General features: G+C 36.7%; 1 protein-coding gene across 3 annotated transcripts; it reads right to left on the bottom strand.

Moving 5' to 3' along the window:
- Positions 1–293: 293 nt before the first annotated feature.
- UBA3 (ubiquitin like modifier activating enzyme 3) lies at positions 294–25552 on the bottom strand. Of its 3 annotated transcripts, none has more exons than XM_070359847.1 (18): positions 25446–25552; positions 25219–25260; positions 23274–23394; positions 21777–21857; positions 17032–17114; positions 13763–13843; positions 9804–9847; positions 9400–9464; positions 8939–9094; positions 7808–7910; positions 7554–7664; positions 2881–2934; positions 2339–2375; positions 2171–2252; positions 1725–1825; positions 1546–1609; positions 1407–1461; positions 294–1075 (listed from the first exon to the last, which is right to left on the bottom strand). In XM_070359847.1, the coding sequence occupies exons 1-18, from the start codon at positions 25463–25465 to the stop codon at positions 987–989; spliced, it is 1389 nt and encodes a 462-aa protein (XP_070215948.1). In that variant the 5' UTR covers positions 25466–25552; the 3' UTR covers positions 294–986. The 3 variants fall into 3 exon arrangements, with proteins under 3 accessions (XP_070215948.1, XP_070215947.1, XP_070215949.1); XM_070359846.1 differs by having other exon boundaries at positions 7554–7667; positions 25446–25551; XM_070359848.1 differs by lacking the exon at positions 25219–25260 and having other exon boundaries at positions 7554–7667; positions 25446–25519.
- Positions 25553–25901: the final 349 nt, after the last annotated feature.

Raw genomic sequence — 25901 nt, 5'->3', positions numbered from 1 at the left:
CACACTAAGATACTAAAACTCATTTTCAGTACTTGTGTTTAATTCTGTTTTAAGCCTTAGACTTTTGGAAGGGGGAAAAAGCATTTCAAGAGGCCCTAATATAAAAATTAAGTCATTCCATTTCATTACATTATTATGCCAGAGCAAATTAAATCAGTAGGTATTTATTGTTGCTAAAGTACTAATTCAAGTACTATAAAATTTTTGTATTAGCAACTCTGCTACATGTTTTAAAATTATTTCTACATCAGTACAGAACTACTAAATATATTTTTAAAATTTCAGTGAGAAAATTAGACAATATATGATTTTTATTAATAAATAATGTGAAAGCATCAGTGGTAATGGTTTAAACATTAAATTCTTTTAAACATCCATGTCTTGGCTTTAATGTGCATATTGGCCTCTATGGCACTGAAGGTAAACACATGAAAATATTTCCTATTTCCATGCACAGGTGTTCAGCTATATACCGTTTACAAATTATTATGGACAAGGTAATTTTGCAATAATATTCATTTGGACAGCCACAATTAATATTAAATCAAGCAAGAAGTAGGCTATGTTGAACATATGCTCTAGATGTCAGTATTTAATGTTATTTAAAACTTAATTTTCTTATTTTTTTTAAGGGACATCTTTTTGTATAGTGGGTGCTCAAATGAAAACTGAAGAATACATTCTTTGACCATATCCAAATTCTCATACAAGAGGGTATTTGTCTCCTCCTCTAAAAGAAGCAATATATTTGCTCATTAATCTCCCTCCCCAGGCACCATTTTCCGTATTACTAATGAAAATGCTCACAAGCACCAACCCCAAAATTTTGTCTTCAAGGGAAAGGTATAAAGTTAAAAAAGTGGCTCATATTTTAAAAAGTCAAATTCCAGCAACATTAATGCTAAAAATGACATCAGTTATATTTCTTAGCATCCACAAAGTATAATATTTTCATGAGTTTTCTATTAAGTGCAGATTTATTTTCCTTAAGAAGTAAAATGAAGTTTGAATAGTACAGTCTGTGGTGTGGTGACATCAGCAACTGCCAGTTCTTGCCCATCAACGAGTCCTAATTCTAAAAGAAAAAAAGCTAAATTAACCCAAGCAAAAAAAACATCTCAAGAAAAGAGATAACACATTCACAAACTATAGCAAAGTATGGTCTGAACAAACATCAAAATCCAGTTGTCTTTAATCAAGGTAATATTATATTTGATTTCACACAGATTTTTTAACTCTACTCAAAGATCAATTAATTCTATTAATGTTTCTTAAGATATAATTAATTAGAATGGTATTACCATTCAAAAGCATTAAGAGGAAATCTAAAATAGGCCTTTATTACTTTTACTGAAAAAAACCAGAAGAAATTGATTAGCATTAGTAAATACACTCATTTAAAATACCTTTCAATGTCTTGGAGAGATTTGGCCTTGTTCGTTCTTCAATAGACGTTACTGACTAGAAAACAATAATGTAAAGTACATTAAGTGAAATTAAACTTTTAATTTAATTTGGGGGGGGAGGTGACTGAACACTGATCACCTGTAAGTAAAGTGTTCTATTTTTGCCCTCTAATGTGGCTGTGATAGCTGGAGATTTCATCTGCCTAAATTGTAAGAAAAAAAAATCAGAATCATTTTTCAAAAAAAACAATTCTAGTTTTTAAAGTTGTAAACTCACACATTTTTTTCTACAACATAACAAAAGTCCTGAACACTTACAGAGAAGCACTATTGGTTAGATAATCCAAAACCTCCTGCAGTTTAGCTGATGGAGAAAACTGAATGTTCTGAGGAAGCTGACTGCAAGCTGGGCAGTTTTCCTAGACATAAACACAAATCACGGTGACACATGTATCAATAACAGTGTAATTATAATGATGAAATAAAAATCAAGTTGTTTTATCATCAGTTTTTCATTTCCTATGAACAAATTTTTATATTTTAAACCTGCTTTTCCCAACGGGCTATTTTTCCTAAATTATTTAACTACACAGTATTTATTTTAGGCTGTATTACAAAAGACATATAGTAAATAGGGTTCTGGAAGTCAGAAAATACTCACAAAGGGTGTGGGAAATTTCATTCACATTTCCAACTAGTAATTAATATTTAAAAATCAAAGTATGCATAATCAAAAAAGCTTTCATTAGTATACTACTACTAACCTTTCTCTCTGCTTCAAATGTGTACGTGTACAGTCCATCTACATCGTTGAAAACCAAGTAATTATTAAGGGGAATATATGCGCTGTAATGAAAAAAGTGTTCATTTTTATATAACTGAGCCAGATCAAAACACAGACTTACATACATACTAAAAATGAAACTCATTACCTTGTGGCTATTTTAAAAACCTCAGTGGCACACACAGCTAAAGAGAAAAGAAAATAAAGATGCTTTAACTCAATGAAAATTAGACATTTAAAAACAGAAGTTAGTTACAAATCAGAACAGATAAATTTACAAAGCTATTGATTACAAATAGAAAAATACATACAAAAACACTATTATTTTTAAAAACTGAAAACATAACATTTTATATTTGTTTTGTATAATCCAAATGATAAAGTAACATTACAAGTTTTCTTCCCTCTTCTTCAGATTGAGTAGCCTGTTATACTGATTAAAAAGAAATGGCACTAAAATGTCTTATTATAGAGCATTTTATGTATGAAATAATGTAAGATGAGATATATACAAGGTCCAGTAACTTGTGGTTTTGGGGGCAGCTTAATTATACAACCATCCACCCAAGAAGATAATCAAATCCCCAAAACACTAGTTTTCTGAGATCATGTAGCTGCAGAAATACCAACTTAGGTACTGAAAATCTGAAGGGAAGGAAATAAAATTAAGTAGTGGCCATTTTTCCTCACCTGCAATGACTGCATTTGTGGACGCTACTGCAGGAATGATTCGTTTTACTACTCCTAAAAATATATTAATTAAAATATGGTTATTCCTTTTTTTAAAAAGTAGGTATCTTAAATTAGACAACGATTATTATTAAATATCATGTCCATTACTTGATTTTTCAGGCTTTTAGGTAAGAAAATAGACTTAAGTTTAACCATGAAACAATCTTCTTTCGCACTCACATTATTTTGTATTAACAGCATGTTCAGAATCCTAAGTTATAGTAGGAAAGATAATTCTTCACACTGTTTCATATAAAGATGTGACAATCATATATTAATAACTCCTAAATATTCGGGTGTTTATTTTGCTCCAAGAGTATGAAGATTAAATAAAATTTCAATGAATTTGCATAACATCATGTTAGTCTTATTACTCTGAGTTTGAAGATAAGGAAAATAAGGTTGCGAGAAATGAACAAGATCCACAGCTATACATGTTGTAAGAGATAGGGGTGATATATGAACCCAGATCTGCCCTAATGTACATAGTCTTAACTGATACAGTATACTATACTATCCTCAGTAAGGTTTGAGTAAAGTATGAGGAGTAAGAGCTAACTAGTTTTTCTTCATCTATTAGTTTTAGCCATTCTATTCACAAAAATTTAAGACAAACAGAAAAACTGCCCCTAAACACTTTGTTTCACTCTACAACATGGACTATACAAAATATTAAACACAGTTCTCTATTTCTACCCCACTTTTTTCATATTAGTATCCACAGATTAGGAATGACCAAAGCCCCACCTAAAATCATTTTTTAGGTACAAAATAAATATTCTGTAACTATATTTGTACTGTTCATTTTAGAAAACAAAAATTCTGATAAAAGTAGCTATATTATCTCAGACTGTGAGAGAGCCCTGAAAGATGTGTTTCCAAGATACTAGGTGTTGGCAGGTCAGGTTTTACAAACTTAAGAAAAAAGGCAAATATCTAAGAAGATGTGAAAGGAAGATAGTTAAGGAGCTGGAAAGCTGTTTTAAAAAATTAATTCTGACCATCTGACCATTATGTGCAATTTCAGAAAAGAGGAAATAGGGAGGAGCTAACCTCCTGGCGATTCCTGGAAGCTCTCCAGTGAACCACAAAGAGCAGGATGTAGTGGAAGGAGAAACAGGTTGTCACAAACAGTGAGAAGCTGAAGACACACTGCCCAATAAAAGACTGGACATCTCTTAGCCCTCAAAAAATCTGGATTCCACTTCCAATTTGGCTTCTCTACTCTTAGTCAAGGCCCTCAAACATCAAGCTAAGAACTATACACCAAGCCTTGCTAAAAGTATGGAAGGATAAATAAGACTACACACAGAAATGAGTTTGCACTTCCTGATCAGGACAAACGGAATTCATTTGTTAATTCAAACAATCAGCAAATAAATGTGGATTATATGCCAGATACCATTCTAGGTGCTGTATAGAGGAGCAGTAAAAAAAAATATCTTACAGTGATGGAGGAGTCCATTAGACCGTCTCCTTGGGGAGGTGATCATTTGAATAGAAATCTAAACCATGAAAAAGACCCATTCATGCAATGACCTGGGGAAAGTGCAATTGTGTACATGGCAGGGGCAAAGGTCCCAGAACAGGGATGAATCAGAGTGTAAGGATGAAATATTCTTCATATAGGAAAACAAGGCTATGTGAATTCTGAGCAATTATAAAAAGGTAAAATAGTGAATGGTTTATAAGTCATTATCAGTTGGTATGATCAGGAAATCGTTAAGTTGATACCTGAGGGACAGGCAACCAACCCTGAGGGGAATCTAAGGAAGAGTATTCCAGGCGTAAGGATCAAGAGTTATTAAAGTTCTAAGGTGGGATCATGCTTGGTGTCCTCCAGGAACACAAAGCAGGTTAGAACAATGAGTGTACAAATGCAACAAGTAGTGTGTAAGAATAGAATTTTCAAATGACAGTACTAAAACATCAGTAAACATAAGGAAATAATTACAGGAGAGAAATGGCAGATTTTCAAAAAGACAAAGCTCTTTCTGGTGAGCTTAATCATCTTGGACAAAATTCTTGGAAAGGTGAACTATGAGTAGATACATTAAGAAACATTAGTCACTAAAACTCAGTGTTCGGATTGTTACTGAGACAAGTCACAAGACTACCTCATTTAGTTACCATGACTACTAGCTTTGGAGCCAAGGGAATGTGGAAGATAAGCCTCAATAGATCATCTGGAAAGGTCTTTCATGACATCCTTGTGAACAAGATACAGAAACATGAAGTACTCAAGAACATATGATCAACAGAAGGGAATAAATCTAAAAAGGTCCTGACCAGAAGCATGATTCAGTTTTATCTGTTCTCAGCCACTTTAGTCTAGTTAAAATTTTTAAGTATTTGGAAAAGAGATAAAAGATACTATCAAAACAAGTGATATGAAGCTAAAAAGAATACATTAAGTTGACAGGCATAAAGAACATATTAGGTTGGTGCAAAAGTAACTGGTTTTGCAGTGTTGAAATCTGCCATTTGATGTTGGAATACATTCTCAATAAATGTGAGTATGTTATACATCATTTTAATGTGCATTTCTCACTTTATGTTTTTTTACTAAATGACTTATTACTTGCTATTTATTTTCTATTCATTTTAGACTATGGAAATGATGTTAGACAAAAAGCAAATAAGAGCAGTTTTCTTATTTGAGTTCAAAATGAGCCATAAAGCAGCGGAGACAACTCACAACATCAATACATTTGACCCAGGAACTGCTAACGAAGATACAGCGCAGTGGTGGTTCAAGAAGTTCTGCAAAGGCGACAAGAGCCTTGAAGATGAGGCGCATCATTGCCAACCATTGGAAGTTGACAACGACAATTGAGAGCCATCAACGAAGCTAAGCCTCTTACAACCACATGAGAAACTGCCAAAGAACTCAATGTCAACCATTCTATGGTCATTTGGCATTTGAAGCAAACTGGAAAGGTAAAAAGGCTCAATAAGTGGGTGCCTCAAGAACTAACTGGAAATCAAAAATACCATCATTTTGAAGCATTATCTTCTCTTATTCTACACAACAATGAACCATTTCTTAATGGGATTGTGATGTACAACAAAAAGTGGATTTTATACGACAACCAGTGACAACCAACTCAGTGGCTGCCCTGAGAGGAAGCTCCAAAGCACTTTCCAAAGCCAAACTCACACCAAAAAAAAGGTCATGGTCACTATTGGGGGTCTGCTGCCCATCTGATCCACTACAGAATCCCAGTGAAACCATTACTGAGACATATACTCAGCAAATCAATGAGATGCACTGAAAACTGCGTCTATAGCCAGCATTGGTCAACAGAAAGGGCCCAATTTTTCTCCATGACATTCGACTACATATCACACAACCAACACTTCAAAAGTTGAATGAACTGGGGTACGAAGTTTCACCACATCTGCCATATTCACCTGATCTCTCGCCAACTGACTACCACTTCTTCAAGCATCTTGACAACTTTCTGCAGGGAAAATGCTTCCACAACCAGCAGGCAGCAGAAAACGCTTTCCAAGAGTTCGTCAAATCCCCAAGCATGGATTTTTATACTATAGGAATAAACAAACTTATTTTTCATTGGCAAAAATGTGTTGATTAATAATGGTTCCTATTTTGATTAATAAAGATGTGTTCGAGCCTAGTTATAATGATTTAAAATTCACAGTTCAAAACTGTAATTACATTTGCACCAACCTAATACATATATATACAAACAGCAGGATGAGTTTAAGAATAAACTTAAAAGGACCTATACTTGAATATAAAGGGAAAAAAAAAATGCCATCCCCCAAAACTGCCAAATCTGTAGCAGTGGGATATGGCTTAGCAATTGCATATGTGAAAAAAACTTCCAGATTTTAGCAGACAGTAACCTGAAGGAATCAAAAGTATAGCATCAATGTAAACCACAAACAAACAATACAAAACCCTGGCCTCCTCTAAAACTGCATCAATGCTCAGAAGTGTATCCTAAGACTCATCCTAGAGCATTGCATTCTCACCTGGATAGTTCAGAAAAGTATGGATAACTGAAATATGGTTAGAAGAAAATAGCATGATGGGAATTTGAGTCATGGAAACATATTGATGGGTTAAAGGAACTAGCAAGGTTGATGGGAGTGACAACAATTTGGAGGGTTCAATATGTTAAGGTCTATTACTTGAAAGAGAATTAAATTTACATATGGCATAAGCATATGGCATACTGGGACGATATCCAGCCCACACGAAAAAGATGGAGATTTTTCTTCAATACATAGAAGAACTGTCTTCACAATACTGTCCAAATGTGAAATGACTGCCCCAGAAATGGATAAGCTGCTCTTTCAGCAAAAGATATAAAGTGAAAGAATGGCTTGCCCTGGATGACTCAGGGACTCCTCCAAGCCTAAGTAAGTAAGATTCAATGATTAAATTTCTCCAAGTTAAAAAGTGCTATAATTCTAGTAAACTCAGTTTCCTTCTAACAAATTTGGGGCAGCTGGAAATGGTTATTTCCAGAGCACCTTTACTGAATCACAAAGGGATAGTATTATCTGAAATCACTTATCAATTATTTCGCCCAAAGCATCACATCCTCTGAAAAAGGGACCATCTTAAGATCGTTATTAATGAAAATTCACTAACTTACCTTGAGTGAGTCTATATGTAACACCTCTAATATTATATTGTGATGCTCTTTCCAGGGCTTTTTGGAAAATCCACTGAATATGATCAGGGTCATCACCATCTAATGGAACCCCTTCTGTCAGGAAAGAGGGGAAAAAAGGAATGGAAGACAGAAACATGTACACATAAATCAACTTATTTTTAAGGTAAATGTCCAAATAAATAATATAGACAAGTACCTTATGTAATTCTGAATTAGGAAATTAGGTTTATTACCTCCAAAAGGCTGCTCCTTAGGCCACTGCAATATCCTGACATACTCAATACAGTGTTCTGGTAGCCTGGGCATAGACGCAATGGTGCACATGGGAAAATTAACCTAAAAACACAGTTTGCCTTTTTTAGTGGATTTTAAATAAATTATTTTAAAATGTAACTTCTAGTTATGATCTAGTTTGTAAAGTTTCTTATAATTCATATTAGCCTTCCATTTACAGAAACAAAATATTTAATACTATTAAGAATGCTTCTGAAATTAACACAGCTGATCTAAGTCACTTCACTTAGGTTGATCTCCCTAAAAAAATAGGTTTGCCCTACACTTAAAAAAACATATAAAGTTAAGCTTTGTTAGAACATGGGAAGAATAGGAGTGAATAAATTCTCAAATATGAGTACCCTATTATGTTTAAGATTTAAACTTGAAGATATAAAATTAACCAAAACAAATAAATTTCAAATAAAAACTAATAAAATTATTCATAAATCAGACTTCTAAATGCCCTTTCAAGTGGAAATGCAGATTAAAGAGCTTCATCTTTGGAAATATCATTCTCATCTCTGGTGTCTTTATATACCTGAAACACAGGCAAAAACTAAACAAAACAAATTACAGCTCTATCCCAACATATAACTTTCTAACTGATCCCTTGATCCTTACTCTCTAAATAAAAAACTAATAGAAATGAATTATGAGAACAGAACAGTATCAAAATGATGATATTGAGTCTATGTATATGTGTGCTCAGTCACTCAACCGTGTTCAATTCTTGCAACCCCATGGACTAGAGCCCACCAGGTTCCTCTGTCCATGGAGTTTTTCTGGCAATACTGGAGTAGGTTGCCATTTCTTTCTCCAGCGGATCTTCCCGGACCAAGGGATGAAACCCAAGTCTCCTGCACTGCATGCAGATTCTTTACCACTGAGCCATCAGGGAAGATACATTATGTCTGTATCTTTCCTTAAATAGAGCAAAATTTCGTATTTCATCACCATTCTTCTTAGCATGCCTTTTAAAATATGGTTATTCCTAAGTAAAAATCCTCAATATTGACTAATCTTAATAATGCAACCCTTATTTCACCCCAAGATACTATCAAACAGATGCGGGGTGCTTTTGTGATTACCTGTGGTGGATATAGTTCCAGCGTGCATTCAATACAAGCAGTCATTCCAGGCAGAATCACCCGGGCATTTCCTTTAAAACCTTCTGTCCCCCCATCTATCAAAGGGACAATGGAGCTTGGATCTAATACACCATCTTCATAATTTAGAAGAGATATCTAGGAAAATTGTTTCAAGGGTTTAAAAGGAGAGGGGGATAAGAATTCAAAAAGGGAGAATGCTTTCAACAATTCTAAAAGTCAATCACATTACTAAATACTAATACACCAAACAAGGGATTACATTAGTAGCAGTTTACATCCAAACCTGCAAATTAATGACTGGCAATAAACAATGAACTACATCTATTACTGAAAATTGAATAAACCCTGATTTTTCAAAAATATGACACAAAGTCTCATTTTTAGTATGTTAAGAGCAGCAGGAAGAACTTCAGAGAACTGTAAAAACACTAAGTTTTTACCAGCATGCCATTTATCCATCTTCTGGCTATGATGGAGTCCAGTCCACATACAATTATATGAAATTCTACAAGAAAAAAAATGCAAGTTGAGTTTTTAAAAATGCAGCCACACAAAATGATTCACAATTTCTAAGAAACAAAAAACATTTTTCATTATAAAATAAACATACAGCTTCCAATCCTTGAGTAATCCTTACTCAGAACAGCATATAAAAACGCAGCTAATGGTGCCAACTAAGAATTTAAAAAGTTTGCCATCCTTTCAGTCAACAATATTCCTGAAAAGCCAACACCAAGAAATGAAAGCAAATAAAGAAATAGCAATCAAATAGCTAGCCATCTGTAAAGAGCAACTAAAAAATACAAAAATTTAGTGAGAATTGAATTTCGAGTGGAAAACTTACGTCGATAGAAAGTGTCGTTAAAATCCTGAATCTTGTTGAAATGTCTGAGTATAAGTAAAGGAACTTAAGCTGCTAAAAATTTTTAATTTGTAAGATGAATTCAACAATGCCACAGGATCAAATTATAAATGTATATTTAAAACAAGACATAAGTCATTAGTGTTCAAAGCAATGGAATTCAAGGAATCCGATAAAATGAAAACAATCCTACCTCCTAAAAAAACTGTTTTCTAAACACTCCTCTCCCCTAATGACATAGAATAGTTTCTCTCATCCCCAAGCTTCCATATCAGTATAACTGTATCTCTGTTATACTTTCTGCTGGTACTGCTACTGCTAAGTCGCTTCAGTCGTATCTGACTCTGTGCGACCCCCCATATACTTTCTACTCTGCTGCAATTCTTATGTAAAACCATAAACTCTGGGAAAATAGAATGTGTGTCTTCACCCATCAGCATCAAGCAGAGGCAATAAAAATTTGTTTAGTGAAGGGAACGGGTATGCTATAGTTCCCACTTACAAAGGGGATTCGAATTCTAGGAGTTAACCTACTGCACAGATTAATACACTGTACACCTTAAATTTTTAGTTTTATATGTCAGACATAGGCAATTAAAAAAAAAGTTACTGCAAAACTAATTTTTAGAAAACACAGATGTTTCCAATAGCTTTTTCAGGTGCTAATGATTTGTTATTGATTTTTCCCCCTTGTTGGGGGGAAGGGTGAATTTTCTTCCTTTCTCACTAAACTCAGTTCTTCAAGTCTCTCTCTTTCTACCCAACCTGACCATATAAGCAGGCTTTCCCCAGCCTGGAGGGTGCCAAGAGAACACCACTCAAAACCAGCTAGGAGTGTGAATCATAGTACTTAACATCTGAACAGTACACAAAAAAACAGTATGCAAAAAAACATTTTTTTTAATTGTTTCTAATGGAGCAATTTCATTTAGTAACACATAAATTACACTCCCCTAAAACAAATCATCCATTGCAGGCTTTAAAACCAAAATGGAAAAGAGGGACAATACATAGTATGTGTGCTCTAGATTTTTTTATTATTATTATTCTGGCCTACAAATAAAGAAATATGTTCAATTCTAGCCCTCACCCACCAACACCCTTATTCCTTTTGAATACCAGGCAAACGAGAGGTATGCTAGAAAACGAAGTCAAAAGAGAACCTGAGCAAACATTAGCAGAACAAAAATAGGAGACCCAGGAGCCAGACCAAGAAATGCCATCTCCTGGATTTCTACAAAATACCCAAAGTTCCCCAGATCTAAACAAGGGAGACAGACAAAAGAGTGTACACATTCTTTTTTTCTCTTTCTCCCTATAAGGACATGCATTTGCATGTTTAAACTTTTTATTTTTGCAAAGACAGTACACAGTGTCCCGTATTTCTTTCATGCCGTTTCCCCTAGGGGTTACATCATATAAACTACAGTACCACAGCAAAATTACAAATGTGACACTGGTACAATGTGTGTGTTAAGTTCTGTCATTTAAATACATGTAGATCTGTGTAACTACAATTAAGATGTGCAACTCTTACAGCACCACAAATATCTCCCTCCTGCTGCCCCTTTCAGAGAAGGCGATGGCACCCCACTCCAGTACTCATGCCTGGAAAATCCCATGGACGGACGAGCCTGGTGGGCTGCAGTCCATGGGGTCTCGAAGAGTCAGACACGACTGAGCGACTTCCCTTTCACTTTTCACTTTCATGCACTGGAGAAGGAAATGGCAACCCACGCCAGTGTTCTTGCCTAGAGAATCCCAGGGACGGGGGAGCCTGGTGGGCTGCCGTCTATGGGGTCACACAGAGTCGGACACGACTGAAGTGACTCAGCAGCAGCAGCTGCCCCTTTACAGTCACATCTGTCCCCTCCAACATGCCAAATCCCTGGCAATCACTAATGTGCTCTCCATCTCTGTAATTTTGGTATCTGAAGGTTATATGCAATCATACAATATATGATCTTTTGAGACCAGCACTTTTCATTTAGCATAATACTCTTGATATCCATCCAAGCTGCACCTCATTAGTTAGTTTTTTATTGCTCAGTATTATTGTACTGAGTACAATAATTGTATATTGTATACACAGTATAACTGTAATACAGGTTAACAATTCAGCTACTGATGGATGTTTGAGTTGTTGCCAGTTTTTGGCTACTTGCAAATAAAGCTACAAACGTTGGAGAATAAGTTTTTATACAGGTGGTAGGTAAATGCCCAGGAATGAAACTGCTGAGTTGTATGGAAAGTATATATTCAAATTTTTTAAAAATAGCCAAACTATTTTCCAGATGACTATCATTTTACACTTCCAGTTTTCCTGTATCTTTGCAAACATTCACTACTATTTTTATGTCAGCTATCCTAAAAGGTGTGTAGTAATCTCACTGTGATCATAAGCTGGATCTCCCTTAAAGCTAGTGATACTGAATATCTTATCATGAGCTTTTTACTATTTTCTTTAGTGAAATATCCCTTCATATTTTTGGTCCATTTTCTAACTGCTTTTTACTGTTATGAGAGTTCCTTATATATTCTTGATGAATCCTTTGTCAGATACCTACTTCATAAGTATCTCCTAGTGTGTAGCTTATCTTGTCATCCTAACAGGATCCTTCACAGAGCACAAGTTTTTAATTTTGATGACACTCAATTTACCATTTTTTTTCCTTTTATGGATTATTCTTTTGATGTGGTCTATGGATTTTTATCAAACCCTACATCCCAAAGCTATTTCTTATCTTCCAAAGTTTACAGGTTTACATTTTATACTTAACCTATGATCTATCTTGAGTTTATTTTTGTAATTTGAGTTTTGAGATGCATTTTTTTTTTTTGCTACCACAATTTACTGAAGAGATGGTCCTTCCCAGGGAGAATTGTTTTTACACCTCTGTCAAGTATAAATTGGGCATACTTGCATGTGGCTATTTCTGGTTTCTCTATTCTGTCCTGCTGATCTGTGTCTATACTCTCTCCTTGGCAACACCACAGTCTTGATTATTGTACTTGGATAACAACTCTTGAAATTGGCCAGTGATTCCTCCAACTTTATTCTTTCACAGTATTGTCTTAGATAATCCTTAGCTCTATCCATTTTAGAATAATCCTGTTTGGAGCAACAGAAAAGTTTGCAGGAATTTTGATAGAAACTTGTATACAAATTGTACACAAATCTGGGGCTAAGTGACAACTTTACTATGTTGAATCATCCAGTTCTTGAACACTATCATTCCATTATTTAGATCACTTTTGATTTCTTTCATTTGCATTTTGCAATATTCAGCATACAAGACCCATACTTATTTTGTTAGATTTCTCCTTTGAGTGGTTATAAATGGCACTGTAGTTTAAATTTCAGTTTCCATGTGTTCACTGCTAGTATTTGTGTATGTCAACTTTTGTATCTTGTGGTATTTCCAACATAACAAATCCCATTTCCTAAGTTTCTATAAAATACTAAAAGTTCCCTGGATCTAAAGGTATGGGAATCAACAAAGTGTGAATAATCCTTTTTTAAAACATGTTTCTTATAAAAATATATTTATTCTGACACACTTTCCATTTGATTAATAATATACTGACTCTTTACTTTGCCTGCTATGGTAAGGCGATACAAAGATTACCAGTATCCAGCCTACAAACTTAAGAGTCTAGTCGAGGACATATGCAATTGAAATTTAAATTAAAGACAATAGGCAAATAAATGAAGGTACTTGCTACCTAAGTTTAATTTAGGGCAAAAAACATTTTATATAACCTGAAAAGAAAAGATTGAAAGGACATTAAAACAAAGTGTTACCAAAAGATATGTCAGTAATAAGCTTACTGCTGCTGCTGATTTTTTCTGCCTATCTGTATTCTCTGTGTTAAACATCTCTTGTATAATAATAAAAATAATAGTTAAGTATTGAGTAACTTATTTGTCAAAAGGATACGGAACTACATTGCAATTAGGAATTCTGTCATTTAGAAATTCTGCAGCAACTTCAGCCTTAGGTCTTCCAACATCTTTAGGCCTACAGAAAAAATTATATTTAAATTATTATTCATGATATAAATCTAGGTTATCTACATAATCTACTTTCACACATAAAAATATCCACAGTGAATTTATCTAGAGGCTATTTAGAAGGAATATTTTTACCTAAGTATTTCTGGTGAATAATGAGTCATTCAACACTAAATGTAAACCCTTGTTGATATTCCAAATTAAGTATTTTTAAGTACTAACAAGTCTAATTAAGTATTTCAGTGAAAACATGAATTTTTTTAAGTTAAAGTGTAACAACAGCATGTTTCCCAGATGGAAAAAAGTATCCCAGATCCATAGATTTCCATGTCTTTGCCCTGAATCCCAGAACTTCAAGGTGTTACTATGCAGGTCTTGGCAGAAAAATAATCAAGGGATCCTAAAGATGCAAGAATGTTCATATACATTCTTCCCCTTCTTCCCATGTATGCTAATTAACTAGTAAATGCTGAATCCCATAAGCAGCCATAACTATGTTTTTTGAAGGAATAATTCCAAAGGCAGTATCTAGAATTGCAAATGTTACCACTATCTTCAAGAAGGTAAAAATAAAAGACCTCAAAAGGTTACTCCTAGATAATAACCACAATTACAGACAGGACAGGACATGAGTTCTCTCTTCTAATCTCAGTATGAATGATATTTTTCTTTCCTAATATTTTCTCATTCTTCCATGGGAATAAATCACTCCCTCAGGTATACATAATAAGCACTTCATTACTACTTTTTCACAACATGATTTTTGGTTATATACATAGGTCCATCATAACTACCAGACTATGAACAACGAAGAAAGTTACCATACTCTTATCTCTTTGTACTCCTTCCTAGCTAAGCACAGAGTAAACACTTGAAAAATAAATGAAAATTAAACAGTCACTGTGCACATTAGAAATCGTTTTTTATTTAAAATTGGAATTTTTAACATGTATCGGAGAAGGCAATGGCACCCCACTCCAGTACTCTTGCCTAGAAAATCTCATGGACGGAGGAGCCTGGAAGGCTGCAGTCCATGGGGTCGCTAAGAGTCGGACACGACTGAGCAACTTCACTTTCACTTTCCACTTTCATGCATTGGAGAAGGAAATGGCAACCCACTCCAGTGTTCTTGCCTGGAGAATCCCAGGGATGGGGGAGCCTGGTGGGCTGCCGTCTATGGGGTCGCACAGAGTCAGACATGACTGAAGCGCCCTAGCAGCAGCAGCAGCAGCATGTCTATATATGGCTGAGTCCCTTGGCTATTCACCTGAAACTACGACAACGCTGTTAATCAGCTATATCCCAACACAAAATGTTTTTGGTGCTAAATAAAATGCTAAAAATAAATAAAATAGGAATTTTAAAAAATGCTTTAACAGGTCAAATTTCTTCTCTCCAATAAGGCAGAATGCTTTTTTGACTCAAAACTTCTTGTAAGAGTTTTATTCTTTGTCCAAACTTGTTATTACAAGAGACTCTAGCACAAGTCAAGCAACTTGATTTCAGTATTACATCCAACTACCCTAGACAGAGCTCTTTAGGTATACGGAGTAGATAAAATAGTTCCAAGAATCTTTCAGACTGTGTATTATATGTGCTTTCATAATTGATCCCCAAAAAAGAACTCTAAGATGGTTTCTGTGGGAACTGCTACTTTACCATCCCAGAATTAGGGGATTCAATTGCTCCTCCGAAAAACTGTATTTTGAGTAAAATGGCCTTTCATACACATCATCCTTGCAAGAATGGCACTGTTATACAACAACAACACGTCATCCTTGCAAGGTATCTTGGCCTAACCTGGAAAACAAGAACCTATTGTGGGGTTTGCTCTGAAATTAAATTAAGTAGTATAGATAAAGAGCTCAGAAAGTACTTAATATATCCTAAGCACTTCACAAATCTTCATTGTCACTATGATCTGCAATCATTATTTCAGCCCTATATTAAAGGGCATAGCTTATTATCAATAACCAATCAATTTGGTGGTGTCATTTCAAGAGCAGTCCTACACTAAATATTTGTCCGACTGGAAAGGGCCCACATACTTTTTCTATCAAGAGAAGAGAAATATCAAGGGCTTAAAAAATATACAAAGAAAACCTTAAAAGTTAAATGTAGGGTTCACCCTACAATTACAATACTTCATTAACTTGACTTAGTTTAACCCACCCTTCAAGCTGTTTAAGATCTTTCCCAAAGTTAATTTTATCTTTTCTGCTACCTAACCTCATCCTGCATCCTGCTCAGACTACTTGAGCACCTTTTGTCAGTACTCTATGATCACTACAGAGAGAGAAAAAAGTCCTTATCTCTGTGACATTCTTAGTCCCTCAGTCGTGTCTGACTCTTTGTGATTCCATGGACTGTAGCCCACCAGGCTTCTCAATCCATGGAGATTCTCCCGGCAAGAATACTGGAGTGGGTTGCCAGGCTTTCCTCCAGGGGATCTTTCCAACCCAGAGATCTAACCCAGGTCTCCCACATTGCAGACAGATTCTTTACCATCTGAGCCACCAGAGAAGCCCATCCGTATAATTCTTTGAGTAACAAATACACACTTTTATCTAAGCCATTCAAGTCCCTAAACACTACATAGTATTATTCATTAACGAACTTTTCCTCAGATCTGCATGTAAGGACTACTTCTAGAATTTAAAGTCACTCCACATAAGTTGCTCTTAGATGTTTACTGCGTTTCACTTATACCTAAGGTAATTATCCCTCTCTGTTCCATTTCACTTGCTCCTGGGTTTTTTCTCCTTAACTCACCATCTTATTTCACCTTCTATAAAAAGTTCAAACTGTGTCATAACTTCACTGCCCCAGAGTCACCCCTCAAGTCTTGGCTCATAAGTCTCTACCAATATATCTCACTAGGGCCTAATATATATTTATTGTTCTTTTATGAAATCAACAGGAGGCAAAGAGTGGAACTCGGTGTCTTCAAGGCACAATCATCCCAAAGATCACATTCACCTTTTGGACATTTCTTTAAAATCAACAAAAACATGTATTTGTTTACAGAACTATTTTTGCCATAATGCCCAAAATTTTCCTGCAAAATTTACCTAAGACAGGAGTGACAGTTCTTAACAAAATTAGCATTATCCTCTCAGCAGTTTTTTATTAAACTGAAAATGTACTCAAATTTGAATGATTACCACAATTTTAAAATAGGATATTAAAACTCACCTAAATAAAAATTGTCTATTCAGATTGGAAACATCTATAGTGTCCATGTCTATAACGTGAATCTGTCTAAAACCAGACAAGGCCTGTGAAAATAAAAGAAAAAAAAAATCTAATTAAGCAAAAGGCTCATCACATTTGTAATTTTTAAATTTCTTTTCAATGGTCTTAAATCTACAAGTTCTCAGTAATAAGTTCTGCACAATTGTATTCAATGGTTAGAGTCATACAAGGTATATAAAACTCAGGGTTCTTATAAAGGTCAAAAAAGTGTAGGTACTCAGTTTTAAATAATCCATAACCCAAAGAGAATAACTCAAAATTTCTATGGTTGTTTCATAATCCCATAAACACATCTGTTAAAGTTTGTTTTGCTGCTGCTGCTGCTGCTAGATATTTTAATTTTACTCTTCTTACTACTTAACTATAGTTGCTATTCTTTTCTAGAATACTGTTGAAAGTAATTCCTACAAGATTTATATTACTGTAAGCATGCTGCCAATCAGAAATAACTGTAAGATTATAAACATACACACACACACACACACACACACACACACACATATATATATACACCCTGGACATGTAGAAGAAATACCTTAAAAGGAGAATCAAGAGCAAGCAATCAAAGAGCTAGAGAAAAGCAACAAAACTCTTGTGTTTCAATGATAATGCCACATAGTTTAACAGTACAAGGTGTTCAAACTTACTAGCAGATTAAAAAAAAAAAATAGGTCTCAAGACTCAATTATGCGTCTCTGGTCATGGTCAGTTTACTTACGTAATCAAATTGAATCACCTGGTAATAATTTCACCATTTTTCTGCCCTCTTTATAGTAAGAGCTGTCCATACTTTCATTCTCAAATTCCTCTCTTGCACTTGCTGTCAACAAGCTCTCACTGCACTGAAAACCACACTTGTCAGTCACCAGTGACCTCCCATCACCAACTCTTACTCTCTGACATGACCCATCTCAAGTATTTGGCAGGGTATATGGATCCTTTCGCCTCCTTGAAACACTTTCTTCACCTGGTCACCTCACTCACAAGAATTTGAACACTTTTTAAAAATTGGTTTCCCATTCACTACTCACTCAAGAGTTTCCCTCCTCATTTACTGGCCAGAATTTGGGGCGCCCTTGCACTTACTAGTTCTGGTTACTTATGGCGATTTCAGACCATCTTGTAAGGTAAACCATCGTCTAACAGATATTAATATCTGAAATTTAACAGCTTCCAAAACCAAAGCCAATCACCCTTGCTGACCCAAACCAGCAAATCAGTTCTTTACCCAGCCCCCCTCACTTCAGTGAAAGCCAACTCCATCTTTCCAGCTGCTCACAGCAAAAACCTTATCATGTCAGCCTTGACTCCTCTTATGTCCCACACCAATCCACCAGCAAATCCTATTGATTTAATCTTCAAAACATCCATAATCCAACCTCCTCTCACCACCTCCAGTACGACTGCCCTCTTCTAAGGGACTACCTATCACCTCTCACCTAGGTGACTTCAACAACCTTCAAACCAGCCTCTCAGCTTTCTGCTCTGTTCTTCCTCTTGACTTTTCTTAATACATCAGCCACAGCGACCCACGTTAAAGTTGTATGGAGTCAACTCACAGACTTAAACCTCCTCCAATGACTTTCTGACTGGGAGTAAAAGGCAAAGTTTTTACAGCAGCACCTGAAGCCTTTCGTGACTCACTCCAAGCTCATTTTGTTATCTCATCCTCCTAGAAAATTCCCCTTTTCCTGACTTCTGCTTTAGCTACAATGACCTCTGTGTCCTCCTGGAACATAACAGTTATGTTCCCACTTCACAGCTTTTGCACCTGATACTTCCTCTGCTTAGAATGTTCTTGCTGACCTTTTTGCCCAAATAGCACCTTTTTGTGAACCCTTTCCCCTCCCGCCAGGCTATATTACATCCTTCCTTTCTCCATAGCATTTAAGCATTTATTACCATCTGACATACAACATAGTTCACTTGTCTGTTCCTTCCACTAAAACAAAAGCCCTCAGCATACAAACGCCTGTTTTGTTCAAGGCTATATCTTTAGCATATAAAACTGTACCTGGTATATAGAGAAAGAGGTTCAATAAATATTTGCTCTATCAATAATACTAATGTCATGTCCTTTATTTTAGAATGAGCCTTTGGTGGCTTACGATTAATTCAAAAAATATGCATGCATATCTCTTGTTATCTATGTGTGAAACAAGCAAAGTAACAAGTGGTAAAATTGAAAACCCAGTTTTCTTCTATGTAAGAGATTATTACAATGCACTGAATAACAAGCCACTTCTGAAGTTGCTTGATGACTACTCCTCAGATCTAACTTCTAATTACTTTACATTTTAAACTGGTATCTATCACATTTCCAAGTAACAGCTCTGAAATGGAAAAAGCTAACTATTTAGGAGATTTGTGTATACAATACCTATGAAAACCACAGTATCTTTCCTAAATCCTTTGGTTCTTATGCTGCAAGGGTATTTGTATCTAATAAAGTACTGTTTTGGCATCCTATCACAGGGCACATCGTGTGTGTGTGTGTGTGTGTCTCTCTCTCTCTCACAGGGCACATGGTGTGTGTGTGTGTCTCACTCACAGGGCACATCATGTGTGTGTGTGTGTCTCTTTCTCACAGGGCACATGGTGTGTGTGTGTGTGTGTGTGTGTGTGTGTGTGTGTGTGTGTGTGTGTGTGTGTGTGTATGTCTCACTCTCTCTCTCTCACAGGGCACATCATGTGTGTGTGTGTGTCTCTTTCTCACAGGGCACATGGTGTGTGTGTGTGTGTGTGTGTGTGTGTGTGTGTGTGTCTCTCTCTCTCTCTCTCTCTCTCTCACAGGGCACATCCTGTGTGTGTGTGTCTCTCTCTCTCTCACAGGGCACATCTTGTGTATGTATGTGTGTGTGTGTGTGTGTGTGTGTGTATGTCTTGCTTTCTCTCTCACAGGGCACATCGTGTGTGTGTGTGTGTATCTCTCACAGGGCACATCATGTGTGTGTGTGTGTGTCTCTCTCTCACAGGGCACATCATGTGTGTGTGTGTGTCTCTCTCTCTCACAGGGCACATTGTGTGTGTGTGTCTCTCTCTCTCTTACAGGGCACATGGTGTGTGTGTGTGTGTATGTCTCGCTCTCTCTCTCATAGGGCACATCATGTGTGTGTGTGTCTCTCTCTCACAGGGCACATGGTGTGTGTGTGTGTGTGTGTGTATGTCTCGCTCTCTCACAGGGCACATCATGTGTGTGTGTGTGTGTCTCTCTCTCACAGGGCACATTGTGTGTGTATGTCTCTCTCTCTCTCATAGGGCACATCATGTGTGTATGTGTCTCTCTCTCTCACAGGGCACATTGTGTGTGTGTGCGTGTGTGTGTGTGTGTGTGTGTGTGTGTGTCCACGCGCACTCAGTCATGTCCAACTCTGTGTGATCCCATGGAATGTAGTGTAGCCCACCAGATTCCTCTGTCCATGGAATTTTCCAGGCAAAATACTGGAGTGGGTTGCCATTTCCTTCTCCAGGGGATCTTCCCAACCCAGGGATCAAACCTGCATCTCCTGCATTTCCTACACTGACCAGCAGAGTCTTTACCACTGTACCATCTGGTAAGCCCTATATGATACATACGGCTATTTATTTTGTGTGAATACTTCAAATTCACTAAGGACATACATCATGATGATCTGCAATGCCCACAGAACCAAGCATAGCACTAAGTACCAGGAAGTGTATTAAGTTTTTGCAGTCTCACTAGGAGTGACATTAGTGTTTCCTAGCAAAAGTAATGTGCTTATTTATATTTAAATTTAGGTCCCAAGGCTGACTATTTAGATCCTTCATCTGGCTGTTACCTGCTTCATTTTCTAAGGAGTATGCTCTACCATTTCCACTTTTCCACATACTAATCAGAAGGCAAGCATACAACAGCTCCAAATCAATCTTCCCCTAACCATTTTTGTTAAATAAACTGATAAAATCTTATAAAGATCTACTTTGTAGTTATCAGAAGTCAATGAAACTAATTAAGTCACAAATTATGGATTCCATCCAATACCTAGGAATAGCTTCACTAAATAGTACCCTCTCTTGAAATGATGTTCTTTTAAAACAGACTGACCAAAACTAGAAAAAAAAGGTTTAGCTCTCCCATATTTTATGGATCTACTACCATATGGTTATTAAAAAAAATTACTGTATGATTAGATCATGTAATGACACAATGGTTCAGTGAAATACTTGACTAAAAATTGATGGCCTGGATTAGATTCCAGGCACAACACCATAATCCAGAAAAAACCTGTCATTTAACATCCCTGAACCTGTGTCTTACTCTCTATAAAATGAGTCCTATTCACCTAAGTGGATTATTCCAAGGGACATACAAAATAATAAATACTTTGAAATCACATGTGAAATATGAATTAACAGTTTTGCTATTTACTTCTCTGAATTAATGAGCATTTTGCAAGAGGAAACACAAAAATTTGCTGGATAAAAAGAAGAGAAGAAAGGAGAAATAAAAATGTCTATCAATCATTACTTTATAGCCAAGGACTTTAGGGTTTAAAAAGTTAAGTTACATCATCATTTTAATTACTATCTGGAATTTGACCTGCTAAACTTATCCGACAAAGGCTCAGGAGAAACAGTTAACAATCATAATAAAGAAATGACAGAAAAGGAAAAAGGTTTAATTATCATAGAGAAGGAAAGTACATATTTTATATATATATTACCAGGTTTTTCAGGAGCTCACATCCTAAGCCGCCAGCTCCAATGACTAGAACTTTACATGTATCTAACAAAAACTGGAGAGACTGTAAAGAACGAAAAGGCATATTAAAATCTAGTTCATAAAAACCATAAGTACCATCAATAAAGCAACAAACTATAAAAGAGTTTCTCTGTTTCCATGAAAAATGCAACTGAAGATAAAGAGCAGCCTTTGAAATTAGTAAATTATTTAAATTTATGAACAAGGTAGAACCAGAAATTGTATAACCCTAATGATTTCTGAGAGTTCCAACTTTAATGTTGCTAAATTGAGTTTTATTGGTTAAAATTTAAAAAGCTACTATTTCTAACAAGAAAAAATATGCCTAGAGTTGTCTCTTTTTTTAACTTTGAAAGGAGAGCATCATACTCAATTATTTAATTGACTTCTTAAAAACAGGAAAGTGTAAAAATTGTAAGAACTGAAGATCAAGCACTGCACAAGCTGTCTAGAGGTCTTTAAAAAAAAGGGGTAAGAACAATAACAGCTGCTTTTCCATACAGTTCGTTACACTTACAAAACAGGAGATGGCAGGAAGAAAAAACAGGTAAAACTCTTATTTTTTGCCTATCAGCAGAAATATGATTTGAAACAACCACTTAACACAAGAATCTTAAATTATTAGCTCCCTGCCTCAACCCCGCAAAAAAAGAAAATCAGAAGCATGAGAAAATATGCTGGATTATCCAAAGAAATACAGAAGACTGTCAATTTTGTCCAAGATTACTCAGGTTATTCAGATAAGACGAGTCAAACCTAAGAGTCTGCACCTTATCTTCAGGAGCAGCACAATACTTCTATTTCAAAACAGTATCTCTTCATCAACATAAAAGGAGATAAAAAATGTACTGCAAAGGAATATTTCCCATCCCATAATAAAAAAAACAAGTTATCTCTAAATTGAACATTTGCTTTAAGTCAAAAACTACCAGTTCCAAATTCTACTCCTCTATGATACAGCAGTCACGTATTTTTTATACTTTTTAACAGGCAATTAATTATATTGAATTCTAAGTAATTATATATAAATTAATTATATTCAATTCCAAAACTAATTATATTCAATTCTAAGTAAAGATACTCATTTCAAATAAACTTCAAAATTTAAGCAAGCACATCTGTATCTCTATGAAAGTTAAATTTTTCATAGCAGGGATTAAAAAGGTGTGTCTCAAAACTAATTTTAAACTGGAATTTTAAATGAAGTATAACATAATTTTAAGTGAGGTTATGAAGTTATTTTACTCTTAAAAATTAACATATTACATTTGAAAAATGTGAAAATAACTCAAATATTATTCAGATAAAATCAGTTGCAAATATTCTATTTACTATTTCAAGATAACTTACACAATTCTATTAGTATTTTTATTATAAGAGTAAATTAAAAAGGAAGCATCTTATTATATTTGCAACATAAAACTATTAGAGGAGTTATTTAAAAATAAACATTTCTCACTTCAGTGCTCGGTTCGAAATCAGGGTGTGTGAAGGGTCCAGATCGCTCGAGGAACTTCTTTACATGGTTCCAGCGACCTTCCCAGTCTCCAGTGTCCCCACACCCACCATCAACAGCCATTCTGCACAGAACACAGTAAATTCAGCTGCAAAGATCAGTATGAAAAAGCCACACCTACAACTAATATGGTTTCCCCAAATGAAAAGGTAACCACACCAGACCTTCTCAAATACAAAGGGTAATATTCAACGTAGTTACGCTTATGCTTTTATTGTCTTTTCTTGCTATTATATAGTTTATGTAAAGGTAAGAACAGATTGAGGAAATAATCAATATGTTTCTGGGTTCCTACAATAACCTAAAATCAAACTTGGGATACTGATCTATCAGCGAGAAATGGGCTTTCTAAACATTTGGAACTTACTAAACACTGCAAACTGCCCAAACTATTCTATAAAGAGCCTTGGAACAGAAAATACAAGCTACAAGAAAATACAAAAACCAAAAAAATCCCTCCACTTCCAGAATCCTAATGCTTGACATCTAACATAACTCATGTGTCCTTTCCAAGTTTGAAAGGTATAACTTATTTCTGATGAGAGAAACATCACATTTTTCTCTGAGGTCCTAATTTTCAAAAAAGAATCTCTTAGGACTATAAGGTGGCTTCTATTGCCACTAAACACAGGCAATGTTTCAGATTATAATTATGTCACAGGTAGGCAATACCATCTATAAACCTTTTAGAACATACAATCTAGTAAGGAGGGACTCTTCTAACAAAATATGTTTTCTATTCATTGCAAGACTCAGGTTTCCTTATAACTATTTTTAATTTTCAAATTTCCTACAACCCCACAATTTCTACCTTCAAACATATTTAATAATATCCAATTTTTACAAAACGGACCAAGTATTGCCTAGCAATAAAGACCACAGGGTTTGACGTCACAGCTGGATTTGGTTCCACAATTAATAGTATTGTGACCTTCAGCAGATTACTGGACAGCCATAAACCTCATCTATAGCTTGTCTGTAGCTACTTCTTAACGTCAAAATGATAGAGATAATCCACATAGAGGCCTTAGTACAATACGTGGTATATAGTAAACATTCAAATTGTAGCTGTCATTTTAAGCAAAAGTGGAATGAAATGAAAGGTGGGAAGAAATGTGAAACTAAACTTGTTCCAAGTTCTCTTGCGGATTGAAATTCAACTTTCTGAGATACCTAAGGCCCTGCTACTAGGGACTGCCACAGAAATGACTAACTCACCACGCCCACTGTTAGAGCACTTTCTTCCGTCCCAAGTAAGGAGGAAGAAAAAATAGGTGATGCTGCCCGGGGTGTAACACACTTCGTTTAAACCTGTCTCACTACCACAAAACTAGGCATCTGATATGAAATAAGGTGTGTAATATATGGACAATATAAGCTCTCCGGAGGCAACACTCTCCTTTCAGAACCAATGATTTTGCAAAAATTACTGAAGTGCTTAGTACGATACCAGACTTTAAGTTCTCATCGAAAGTTTGCAAAAATACTATTGTCTCAGTGTTTTCGAAAGGCCAAAAAACGGCCCATCGTCCGTTTCATCTGTTTTGATAAGACTCCCTTCTCACAAAGTCTCGGCTCTGACAATCTGGGATGGAGGAAGAGAGGGGCGCAAGGGTCCTTCCGCAAGACCTTTCGGTCAGGCACCCCGGCGGGCCGGCGCGGACCCTGAGCGCGGTACCCGGGCCCAGCGCCCGCCCGAGACAGAGACCGGGAGGGCCCGCCGGGCCCCTGGGGCTGCGGGCGGGGGTCGGGGGATGAGGCCGCGCGGCCTGCGCTCCGGGTGCCCCCCCTCCCAGCCCCCCGGGCCCGCTGCGGCTGGTCCCCTAGGCCTGGGGTGAAGGGAGGCGGGGGCCCCCGGAGAGGGCCCCGGCCTCCCGGCAGCACTAACTTCTCAGCCAGCAGCTCCTCTATTCTCCTTCTTTTCTTCTCCCTAAAAGAAAGAGAGAATAAAAGAAGGGTCAGCATCACGCTACACATTGGGCGCCGCGAGGGGATGGGGGGCGAGGGGACGGGGCGGAGGGTGGGAGGACCCCGGGTGGAGGCGGCGACCGCCCACCGCCGCGCTCTCTCACAACCCAGCCCGGCCCGGGGCGCCTGCAGAGCCCGGGTACTTACGGCTCCTCGCCATCCGCCATATTGTTCTCCGCCTCTTCCCAGGCACCCCCACGGTGGGAGGAGCGAGGGGGCGGGGCGGGGCGGGACCGGCCAAGAGGGGCCGGTGAAGAGGGGCGGGGACTGCGGGAGGAAGCGGGGCTGCTGGGGCTGGCTGTGCGAGGCTCCCGCGGGTTTAAAGGCTTCTTTGTAATTAAAATCATGATTAAATACACTTAGAGAAGTCTTCAGTTCAGTTCCGTTCAGTCGCTCAACCGTGTCCGACTCTTTGCGACCCCATGAATCGCAGCACGCCAGGCCTCCCTGTCCATCACCAACTCCCGGAGTTCACTCAGACTCACGTCCATCGAGTCAGTGATGCCATCCAGCCATCTCGTCCTCTGTCGTCCCCTTCTCCTCTTGCCCCCAATCCCTCCCAGCATCAGAGTCTTTTCCAATGAGTCAACTCTTCCAATGAGG

Source organism: Bos mutus, chromosome 22, assembly GCF_027580195.1.
Source record: "Bos mutus isolate GX-2022 chromosome 22, NWIPB_WYAK_1.1, whole genome shotgun sequence".
Classification (NCBI taxonomy): Eukaryota; Metazoa; Chordata; class Mammalia; order Artiodactyla; family Bovidae; genus Bos; species Bos mutus.
Note: the sequence above shows the minus strand (reverse complement) of the source record. Positions and strands in the feature narration are given on the sequence as shown.

Bases quoted from the DNA above. Each gene is read 5' to 3' on its own strand.
- UBA3 (XM_070359846.1), bottom strand. From the start codon at position 25,465: ATGGCGGATGGCGAGGAGCC. The intron at 9,465-9,803 runs GTAAGTTTTCCA...TTTTTCTTGTAG, and splicing joins TAACGACACTTTCTATCGAC to AATTTCATATAATTGTATGT. The intron at 1,462-1,545 runs GTGATCAGTGTT...ATTGTTTTCTAG, and splicing joins ATAGAACACTTTACTTACAG to TCAGTAACGTCTATTGAAGA.